Raw genomic sequence first — 10,895 nt, 5'->3', positions numbered from 1 at the left:
GGAGCAGGGTGGCCTGAGCTTTTCCAGGTCTGTAGAGGAAAGACCGTGGTTCCTGTTTTCACTTGGAGAATCGATAACAACCTAGAAACTGTGCTCACAATCGTAACATCAGAAAAAGAGGTGAATGGATCCAGTCCATGCCTATGTGTTAGCCTGGAGGAAGTCAAGAAAAATCCCAATACTCAGACTGTTCTTTATAGAATAAACTGAAGACAGTGACCATGATCTGAAAGTGATCGGTGTGGAGGGTATAAAGGTTTAGCCTGGAATGCCTTTTAATAGCAAATTCTACATGTGCTAAATCCATTAATACTCATTTGATGGCAAATCACTAATTTTATAGCCAACACCGGCATTTGGAGTCTTTCAATAATTTTTCATGAATGTGTTCATGTATTTCACCTCATCCTTTCCTCTAGTCACCAACATGGGCATTTCTGTGTCTATAAAACAGATTTGAGATGAGCGGTCAGTGAGATGAATCTGAGAGCAACTTCCACTCAACTTGGCTGTGGGTTTCTAAAGGGCAGGGGCCGTGGCTCACTCAGCCATTTCCCCAGTTCCTGGCAAGATGCTCAGAACATAGGAGGCACTCATAGGAGGAAGTGATTATAATTATGTCTGGCCTGAAAGGATGCCTAGAGAGACTTCTGGGGACATCCTAATTCCACTCGTATAGAAGCATCTCCTAAATCCTCTCATCTGTAAAGGTTTCAGTTTTGTTGCTGTATTAAATGCAGTCATCATCATATGCAGAGAAGGAAGTAAGTTTAACCTGGGGGCTAATATCCTTGGAGGAGCCTTTAGAGAAACAAATCTAGGGAGAAACAAATCTAGGGAGCAACTCTGGAGGGGGGTGAGGAGGGTGGGTGTCTCTGTGTTTAGGTTTGAAACTGGAGAGGGAAAGCCTGCAGTGGGGAGGGATCTGGAGCAGAGTGAGAGCCAGGTTTCTCTGGGCGTCACACAGGCACCAGTTTCTGAGGTGTTGCACGCATTTCATTCACGCGAGCAGCCCTTTATGGAAAGAAATTTCCTTCTTTAAAGTGGAAACTTTAAAGGCTTTGAAAAGAGGCAAGTTTTCCTTTTCGGATGCTGCCTGCAAAGTTGCAGAGAAGAGAGCCTACTGTGTACGTGAGATGAATGGGAAGAGCTCAAGGTCAGAGCAGGAGGAGGGATTTCCTCATGTTCTTTTTTTCAAAAATTATTTGTTTTTTCATGTTTGGCTGTGCTGGGCCTTTGATGCTGCCCGCGAACTTTCTGCAGTTGAGAGGAGCAGGGCTGACTCTAGGTGTGGGGCTCCTCTTGTGGGGCAAGGGCTCTAGGGGTGGGCCCAGTGGTTGTAGTACATGCGCTGGGCTTAGTTGCCCCTCGGCATGTGGGATCTTCCCCAGACCAGGGATCAAACGTGTGTGTCCGGCATTGACAGGAGGATTCTTTACCACCGAGCCGCCAGAGAAGCCCTGATGCGTAGTTTTTAACCTCTAACTGATGAGATGGTGTTGGAATGCCTAGCACGCCTCTACCAAGACTGAAGGGAGCGGTCAGGATGGACCTGGGTCCAGATTCTCCTGCTCTCGTGGACCCACTGGGACCCTGGGAGGCTTGTGGAGAAGAACAGCTCCTCCATGGGATTCTCTTCTTTCCTAGTGGAGAGGCCACTGGGACCCCTGAAGGTGGGGCATGTCCACAGGACAGAGTTCTCATCTGGCACTTACCCTGAAGAGAGGAGGGTGAACCCGGGCTGTCCCCGGATGGGAGCCACGGGCAGGTAAGCAGCCAGGTTTCTGCCCATCAGGTGCATCTGCGTCGGCAAACATCCCTCCCCTGGTTCCCATCTGTCTCCATGGACCAGACCCAGCTGGACTCTGTGAGCAGACATATGGTGGGTGGATTCCTGAATGGCCATGGCTGATTGCCTCCTCAGCAATCAGGAGAGACAGTGGTCACTGCTGAGAAGGGTCACATCACACAGGGCTGGCTGCACTTCTGAGCGGGGTTAATTCTTTTTCTTTTTATTTTTTTTAACTTTCCTTTTTTTAAAAAAAAATTAATGGAGTATAGTTGATGTACAATGTGGTGTTAGCTTCAAGTGTATAGCAAAGTGAATCAGTTATACATATCACATCTGCACTCTTTTTTAGATTCTTTTCCCATTTAGGTCATTACAGAGTATTGAGCAGAGTTCCCTGTGCTATACAGTAGGTAATTAGCTGTCTATTTTTATATATGTAGTATTGATCACTCAGTCGTGCCCGTTTTGCGACCCCATGGACTGCAGCCCACCAGGGTCCTCTGTCCATGAGATTTTCCAGGCAAGGATGTGGGAGTGGTTTGCCATTTCCCTCGCCAGGAGATCTTCCCGACCCAGGGATCAAATCCAGGTCTCCTGCACTGCAGGCAGATTCTTCACCAACTGAGCTACCAGGGAAGCCCCATTTTACATCTGCTGCTGCTGCTGCTAAGTCACTCCAGTCGTGTCCGACCCTGTGCAACCCCATGGGCGGCAGTCCACCAGGCTCCTCCGCCCCTGGGATTCTCCAGGCAAGAACACTGAAGCGGGTTGCCATTTCCTTCTCCAATGTGTGAAAGTGAAAAGTGAAAGTGAAGTCGCTCAGTCGTGTCTGACTCTTAGCGACCTGATGGACTGCAGCCCACCAGGCTCCTCCGTCCATGGGATTTTCCAGGCAAGAGTACTGGAGTGGGGTGCCATTGCCATCTCCAATTTTACATATAGTAGTGTGTAAATGCCAGAAGATGCTCAACATGGCTAATTATTAGAGAAATGCAAATCAAAACTACATCTCATTGGTCAGAATGACCAAAAAGTCTACCAACAGTGATCTAGTGGTTAGGATTTGGCATTTTCATTGCTGTGGCCCTGGGTTCAACCCCTGGCCAGGGAACTGAGATCCCATAAGCCACAGAACATGGCAGACAAAAAGAAAAAATGTGAAGAAATAATCTACAAACAAATGTTGGTGAGGGTGTGGAGAAAAGGGGACACTCCTACCCAGCTGGTGCGAATGTAAATTGGTACAGCTACTATGGAGAATGGTGTGGAAGTTCCTTTGAAAACTAAAAATAGAACTGCCACATGATCCATAAGCATGGTTATTTAAGAGGAGATTTAGAATGTGAACATGACATTTGGACTGTGCACGCAAAAGGATCCTTAATGCATGTACTTATCAACCACGTTCTTACTACCAGCAGCCTCACCCCTCATCTCTGGATTTCTCCACTTACCCTGTTGCACTGGATAGACCAATGATGCTCAAACCCTCATTAATTCCTCCCTTGAGATTTCTGATGTTTGTCTCCTCTAAGGGAATCCAGGTTATTTTACCAGCAGCTTCTCAGTAAAAGTAAAATAGTTCCTTAGAGAAAAATGTTTCTGTTTCTGAAACTCCTTCCTTGATACTGATCTGCCCTCAGGCAGCCAGAACACTTTATGGCTGCCCTAAGGGACTAAAGGGATAGGCGGGCACACATCTCACACTGCTGCTCTGACCGCTGCAAGCAAAGCCTGGACCTTCTACACAAAGGTGGGTTTTTGGAGCATAATGTTCAGATTTTTGCCTTTTACTAGAAGCGGGTGTGTAGTCCTCCTTACCCAAATCGTAATGCAAGCTGTGTGTGGCAAACATGTCTACTGAGGGTTCTTGCCCCCTGACTTGGAGTTTTAAAATTATTTATTTTTGGCTGTGCTGGGTCTTTGCTGCTTTTGCTCAGGGTTTTGTCTACTTGTGGTGAGTGGGGGCTGCTCTCTTGCTGTGATGCATGGGCTTCTCATCGCGGTAGCTTCTTTCGTTGTGGAGCACAGCTTCTAGGGATTTCAGGCATGTGGGATCATCCCGGGCCAGGGATCAAACTTGCATCCCCTGCATTGGCAGGCGGATTCTTAGCCACTGAGCCACCAGGGAAGTCCTGCAGTTTCCCTTCTGATGCTGAACAATATTTACAGTACAATCCCCAGTGAAGAGGCATCCCCACGGGCCAACAGCCAATGGTTCCCGGGACTCCCTGACCTTGGTGTGTGAGTTTTTTGTCACACCATCACCATGAGGCCGTCTCGGCCTCAGTCTTACCAGGTGCTTTTACCCAGGGCTAATTTAGAGGCCCTGAACTTGCTTTTGCCTCGGTCGCATGCGCTAATCTGCTTGTGCTCTGTTACAGACTGAATATTTGTGTCCACTCCAGATTCATATGTTGCAATCCTGACCCCTAATGTGACGGTGCTAGGAAGTAGGGCCTTTGGAGCTGACTAGGTCATGAGGGTCCGTAAAGATGCAGAGCACCAAAGAATTGATGCCTTTGAACTGTGGTGCTGGAGAAGACTCCTGAGCGTCCCTTGGACAGCAATGAGATAAAACCAGTCAATCCTAAGGGAAATCAACACTGAGTACTCTTTGGAAGGATGGATGCTGAAGCTGAAGCTCCAGTGTTTTGGTCATCTGACTCATTGGAAAAGACCCTGATGCTGGGGAAGATTGAGGGCAGAAGGAGAAGAGGGCAACAGAGGATGAGATGGCTGCATAGCATCACAGATGCAATGGACATGAACTTGGGCAAACTTCAGGAGATGGTGAGGGACAGGGAGGCTTGGCATGCTGCAGTCCATGGGGTCACAGAGTTGGACATGACTGGGCGACTGAACAACAGGTCATGAGGGTGAAACCCTCCATAATGACACAAATGCTCTTATCAAAGAGACCCTGCGGAGCACCCTCACCCCTTCCACCACGAGAAGATACAGTGAGAACACAGCTGTCTGTGAACCAGGAAGCAGGCTCTCACCAGACACCAAATCTGCTGGAGCCTTGATCTTGGACTCCCCAGACTACAAAACTGCGAGAAATAAATGTTTGTTGTTTAAGCCACCCAGTCCGTGGTATGTTTGTCAGAGCAGCTGGACCAGCCTAAGTCATGCCTGATCACCATAGGCAGGGCCACAGAGTCAGACCAGCAAGATGCCTCTACACATCAGGGTTGCCCTGGCTCCCACAACTTAATATACTGTTTCTTGTCCTAAATCAAAGCCCCAGAGAACGGTTTTATCCTTTTGGAATGGTTTAAGTGAGGGATCTTTTTGTTAACCTCCTTTGTAGATCTGAGCTGTTCAGTTCCCATCCAGGGGACTGGAGCAGAAGAGAAGGCAATTCTAAATCCTCTGACATCCTCAGCAGAAACTGTTTCCTTCACTTGAAAATCCTGAATTCCTTTGCCTATATAAAGACACATCCCAGCTTCCCCCGTCCTCCCCCCATAATTTAGTAATATCAACCTGTGCTAATTAATGCCATGAATGCAGACGGTCAGTGCAGGGACTCTTTAAGGTGGATGCTTCATGTTGTTTAGTTGCTAAGTCGTGTGTGACTCTTGTGCGACTCCATGGACTGTAGGCTGCCAGGCTCCTTCGTATCCATGGGATTTCTTTTAGACACTCATTATTTAGGTAGTGTAGTCTGAATATTTAATGTAAAAACATGTGTGAGAATGATGTGGGGGATGGAATGAATGATCTAACAGGAGAAGGCACATAGCTTGTATGCTCTGGGTGGTGATGGCCTCGCCCCGCTCTGTGTCTGGAGATTGGGCGCTGATTCCTGTCTCCTCCCCACCTTGCCCAGACTATCACCTCCACTCCAGTTAAGATACTGATATCCCCTGGAGAAGGGCATGGCAACCCACTCCAGCATTCTTGCCTAGAGAATCCCAAGGACAGAGGAACCTGGGGGACTAGGGCCCATAGGGTTGCAAAGAGTCGGACACGACTGAAGCAACTTCTGTGTTTCTAGGGGCTTCCCTGATAGCTCAGCGGGTAAAGGATCTGCCTGCCATGCAGGAGACACAGATGTGGGTTTGATTCCTGAGTCAGGAAGATCCTCTGGAGGAGGAAAATGGCAACACATTCTAGTATTCTTGCCTGGAGAATCCCATGAACAGGGGAGCCTGGAGGGCTACAGTCCAAAGTGAAAGTTTAGTCACTCAGTCGTGTCCGACTCTTTGAGACCCCATGGGTTATAGACTACCAGGCTCCTCCGTCCACGGGATTTTCCAGGCAAGAGTACTGGAGTGGGTTGTCATTTCCTTCTCCAGAGGATCTTCCCGACCCAGGGATTGAACCCGGGTCTCTCACATTGTAGGCAGACACTTAACCATCTGAGCCACCAGGGACGTCCCAAAGGGTTGGATCAAAGGGTTGGACATGACAACACACGCACTAGTGAAAACAAGAAGGACAAGTTTGCTTAAACTGGCAGTGAATTGAATGGCAACCAACGGCTATCTACTTAAAATGAGAAAGAGTTCTGTAAGATCAAATCCACTTTATTGGATGAATTTTCAGCAGTGCAATGCTGTTCTTTTTAATGAGAAGATTGACAAGTCCTACACAGAGAGGAAGAGATTTGACATAGGAGTTAGGGAGATGTGTTTAGTAAAAACCAAGTTGAGCAGAATAAGTGGCTTCTCCCACAAAGCAATAATTCCCCATCTAATCTCTTTTCACAGCTCATTAATTCCCTCGGAATCAGAAAAAGGTGTTTCCCAATCATCCTGCCATGGGAGAACATTGCTGGTGGATGGAAGCTGATGTCCACAGCACGGCACACACAGGGGCAGCCAGGAGAGGTGGGGCTGTCTTCCTTTCTTCTTCCTTCCTTCCTTCCTTCCAGGGAGCCCGGGAGCTGCCCTGGGGGCAGGGGTTTATGCAGGACGAAGGCTCTTCTGTGTTTGGGAGGCTCTGCTCTGGGCCCCATGGTCCTCTGATTATCTATGGCCTTGAGCAACTGAATTACCATCTCTGAACCTCAGTTATCTCTTTGACAGCAAGGGGTTCCTAAGAGTTTCTCAGCAGGCTTTTGAGAATTAAGCATCATCTTACAGGCAAAGGCCTAATCCATGGGCACATAGTAGGTGCACAGTAAAGGGTGTTTGCCCAAAGACGTGTTCAGGGCATATTTTTAGGTGACAGCAGGTGACTTTAAAGGGGGGGGATTGTTTTAGTTTGGGGCAACTTCAATACAGAAATTTCGAGTGTCTGTGGCTTCCAACTCTCGGGAGACACAGGGCTGAGGCGTGCTGGAAGCCAGGCATGGGGCCAGAGTGTGACAGAAGGTGCTGGCTATTACCGGTCACGAGCAGGAGAGCTCTTCCCAGATGGACGAGGGCTCCTTCCCCTCCCTCAAAGCCAGCTGCTGCAGCCAGGACCTCGACCAGCAGAAGGAAATGACAGGAAGTGGGCTAACTGCACAGGGAGGGTGGTGTCTGGAGGGGAGAGTCATGGGCAAAGCTTGTTCAACCTGACCTGGGAATGGGGGTCTTTGGGCAAGGCTGTGGAGACCTAGCAGGTGTCAGACGGATGCTGAGAGGATGAGTGGAGCTTCTGAGCTCCTGGGGGCTTCGCCCTTACAGGGGATGGTTCCAGAGCAGAAGCACATGGAAGTTGAGGCAGGACGTTAGCTCCCAAGGCTTTAGGGTCTGACTGATGAGAATTCTTTGGGATTTTGGAAGTGCTGAGGCTTGTGAACAGCCACCTTGCAGCCAGCCTGGCTCACCTCTCTGTGACCCATCAGAGGTGATGTGTGTGCTCAGAGCCATGTGGCTAAGGGCTGGGACTCATAGGTAGCTTGTGGGTAGATGCAGTGTTTTTAAAGTGATCCTCTGAGGTTCCAACCTTCATCAGACTCTACATGTTGATATGAGAACGACCAGAAAATGACTTGTGGAGTGTTTCAAACTTTAGTTCGATCAGTTGGTCACCAAGAAGGATTGCCTGGGGATACAAAAGGCAGCCTTCTTGCCTTTGAATTTTCTTGAGAAATAGCAGCTAAGGTGCACAGTGGGATTGCTACCCGATTCATACCAGTGCAGGGGGCTCGGCCCCTCTGGGGAGTTTCCAAGAGGATGGTGCCCATTGCTTCCTTTTCTGAGGCTCCACCATGTCTGCAGTTGGTTGAAACATGATGTGGCCTGGGTTTGTGGGGGCTACCGCAGAGCTAGGACACAGGGGAATGACTCATGTGGCCACTTGGGGTTGCTAGGTGCAGGCAGGTGTGAAATAGCCCAGGACTCAGCCCAACTGCAAGCCCTACTTCTCCTATGGTTTTCCCATCCTTGCTAACCTGCCTCACTGAATGCTCTAAACCTGCAGGCATTGATGGGTTTTGACGAAGGCAGCATTTAGATCTGGTGGGGGCGGGGGCGGGGGCGGGGGGAAGGCAACAAAACAGTCCTGCAGTGCAAGCCTTGGATCTGGTGGGCTGAGGATGGGCACCCACTTCACAGTTCCAGCTATAGCTCCTCAAGACCCCCAAGGCATCCAGTCTTAGTGCGCCAGGTTCCCTGCTCTCCTTTCCTTTCCCTGGAGGACAGGATTCCAGCCCATTCCTGGTTCCCTCCACGACCTGCTTCATTACAGAGGGATGCCTGCCTGGAGTCAGGACTCACCACCACCTTGTAGGGAAGACCCTATTCCTCGCTGCTTCCTGGTCCCCCTCTCCAGATCCAGCCCCTTGCCTGAGAACCGGGTCCCTTCACCTGTATGCCGCCTGCCTCCTCTTCTCTGCAGCCCCAGCACCCGGAAAATCCAGCCTGCGATCCAAACCCAGTTCCTCTGGCTTGGCCTTAACTTCCTACTCTTACTCCTTGGGGAGGTGCTTTGCATTCGGGGCAGGAAGAGGCGTCCCTTTTCAAAGGTCAGCCAAGAGCTCTGCCATGGTGGTGGGAAGGCCTCCACAGTTCTGTGACCGGAATTTCTGCATCTCTCCAGGTCCAGGTCAGCTGATCAGAAGCCTGTCAGCATCCACAAGCCAGATGTGCCCCATCACCATGACAGCTGCAGCGTCTGTCCATCCTCTTTCTGCGCCTCCAGGCTGAAAGGGAAAGCCTTCTGCCATTGTTGGTTTTTTTGGCAGCACCACTTGGCCTATGGGATTCTAGTTCCCCAAGAGGGATCCAGCCTTCAGCAATGAAAGCGCAGAGTCCTAACCACTGGGCCGTTAGGGAAGTCCCATGCCTTGCTGTCTTTAAGGCTCTTCTCCATTCAGCGCCCTCTTAATGTTCACCCCTTCTCTGATTCTCCACGTTTGCAAGGTGAGGATGGCCATCCTTCCTGCCCTCCCAGCCCAGCCACCTCATTAGACCCCCAGCTGTCAGAGAGGAGACCCAGGGCAGCAGCTCCAGCTCAAAGTCCCCCACTTCGGCTGGAAGGTGACACCAGCCCTATAGCGACTTCTCCCCATGGCTCATGTCCCTGCTTCACCTGGTAGCAAAGCTTGAAGTCAGCGATCTTGGTGACAGCTGGTGCCGCTGCTCATTTTAAAATTCAGGTTTTGTTTGCCTTTCTCTGTGTGTCTTCCCTCCCCCTCCCTGCTTCAGCAGTGACTGGCTCATCTTGCCCTCTGACCACAGCGTTCTCCCTGGATGGATCACACCACGGGCTCTGAGACTGTGCGGGAAACCACAGTGAAGGTGAGAAGCACTTTGAGATTCTTGGGGCCAGACGTCCAAGCACAGGTCCAGCTGCCGGGGTTCTCTCTTTGGTGGGAGGTGCAGGCACGGTGTGGCTGGGGTGGCCAGGAAGTGACCCCCGACTAAACGTCACCCTAAGGAGAGCAGTGGTCTGCAGGCTACATTGGACCCACAGAACACGGCGGGGAAAGCACGCACTTCACAGGTAATGCTGAGATCTGGTGGCGAGGTCCTTAGCGCTGAGTGGTCACTGGTGGCAGATTTGCAAAGAATTGCTATGTGACCTGAACCAACAAGGTCTGTGAGCTCCACTGGGGACCGGGGATTGGAGCTTCCAGACTGGAGGGGTCTCTCCACCCTGAATCCACAACAGGCTCCACAATGGCCAGAATGAGGGGAAGGGGGCAGCAGCCTTCTCTGGGTGTCAGCCCTCGGTGGGACGGGGCTTGCAGGTTGGTCTGTGAAACCCCAGGAGGAAGGTGATCCGGGCCAGTTGGCAGAGAGGTGTGAGGACAGAGGCCACCTGGGCATTTCACTGTGAGACAAGCCCTCCTGGCCTGGCCCTTAGCCTGTGTGACAGAGGCCAGGGAGAAGAGACAGCACTGCCATGGGAACCAGCTGGAGGCCATCTGCTCCAGTAGGTCCTGCCCCGGAGGTGCCAGGACTGGGTTACTACTCCTCCCCGTAGAGCCTTAAAGGCTCCTGGCCACCCCCACCCCCAAAACAGCACACTCAGCACGTTCACCCAACCCAGCCCACTCAGCCCTTCAACCCCAGCCCTGCAGCCTCGTGCTCATGAGAAAGGAGCACAGGGGGGATGAGGGGAGGTCACGGGGAGAGTGCCGTCCTCACGCAGAGGCCTTGGTCTCCTGGGACCCACTCAGACCCTCAGGCTCTTCCTCTCCCTCCCGCTCCGCCTCTGCACCCAGCTCTGCTCCAACGCAGCCCCCCGGCAGTGGGGGGCTGGGGAGGTACTGCAGGAGCCGGCCTTCCCGCTTCATTTCCGCCAGCTCCTTGGCACAGCAGCTGGGAGTGTTGGTTTCATAGGTGTCGTGGAAGGTGTTGTAGTCCACCTCATAGAAGCCCTTTTCCAAGGTGAGGACTGGTGTGAACCGGTGGCCCCAGAGCACCTCGGTATCCATGTAGGAGCTCCGTGCTTGGCAAGTCATGCCTGGGTGAGCAGAGGGCACGTGTATTAGGAGTGGCCACAGCCTTCCATCCATTATCCATCCATCAGCCCATCATCCATCATCCTTCTATCCATCCATTCATCATCTTTCATCCATCTGTCCATCTGTGCATCTATCCATCATCCATCCATCCTATCATCCATCCATCATCTTTCATCCATCTATCCACTCACCCATCCACCCACCCATCCATCCATCTATCCATCATCTTTCATCATCTCTCCATCATCC

At 51.1% G+C, this 10,895-nt stretch overlaps 1 protein-coding gene across 1 annotated transcript in view; it reads right to left on the bottom strand.

The window, feature by feature from the left end:
• Positions 1-6,343: 6,343 nt before the first annotated feature.
• KCNJ5 (potassium inwardly rectifying channel subfamily J member 5) overlaps positions 6,344-10,895 on the bottom strand; it is a 28,137-nt gene continuing 23,585 nt past the window's right edge. The window contains exon 3 of the mRNA XM_070457387.1: positions 6,344-10,645. Within this exon, the coding sequence (XP_070313488.1) occupies positions 10,323-10,645 (323 nt within the window). The 3' untranslated portion in view covers positions 6,344-10,322. The remainder of the gene's footprint in view (positions 10,646-10,895) is intronic.

The sequence above is a fragment of the Odocoileus virginianus genome, chromosome 28 (assembly GCF_023699985.2).
Source record: "Odocoileus virginianus isolate 20LAN1187 ecotype Illinois chromosome 28, Ovbor_1.2, whole genome shotgun sequence".
Taxonomy (NCBI): Eukaryota; Metazoa; Chordata; class Mammalia; order Artiodactyla; family Cervidae; genus Odocoileus; species Odocoileus virginianus.
This window is presented reverse-complemented; position numbering and strand designations above follow the sequence as displayed.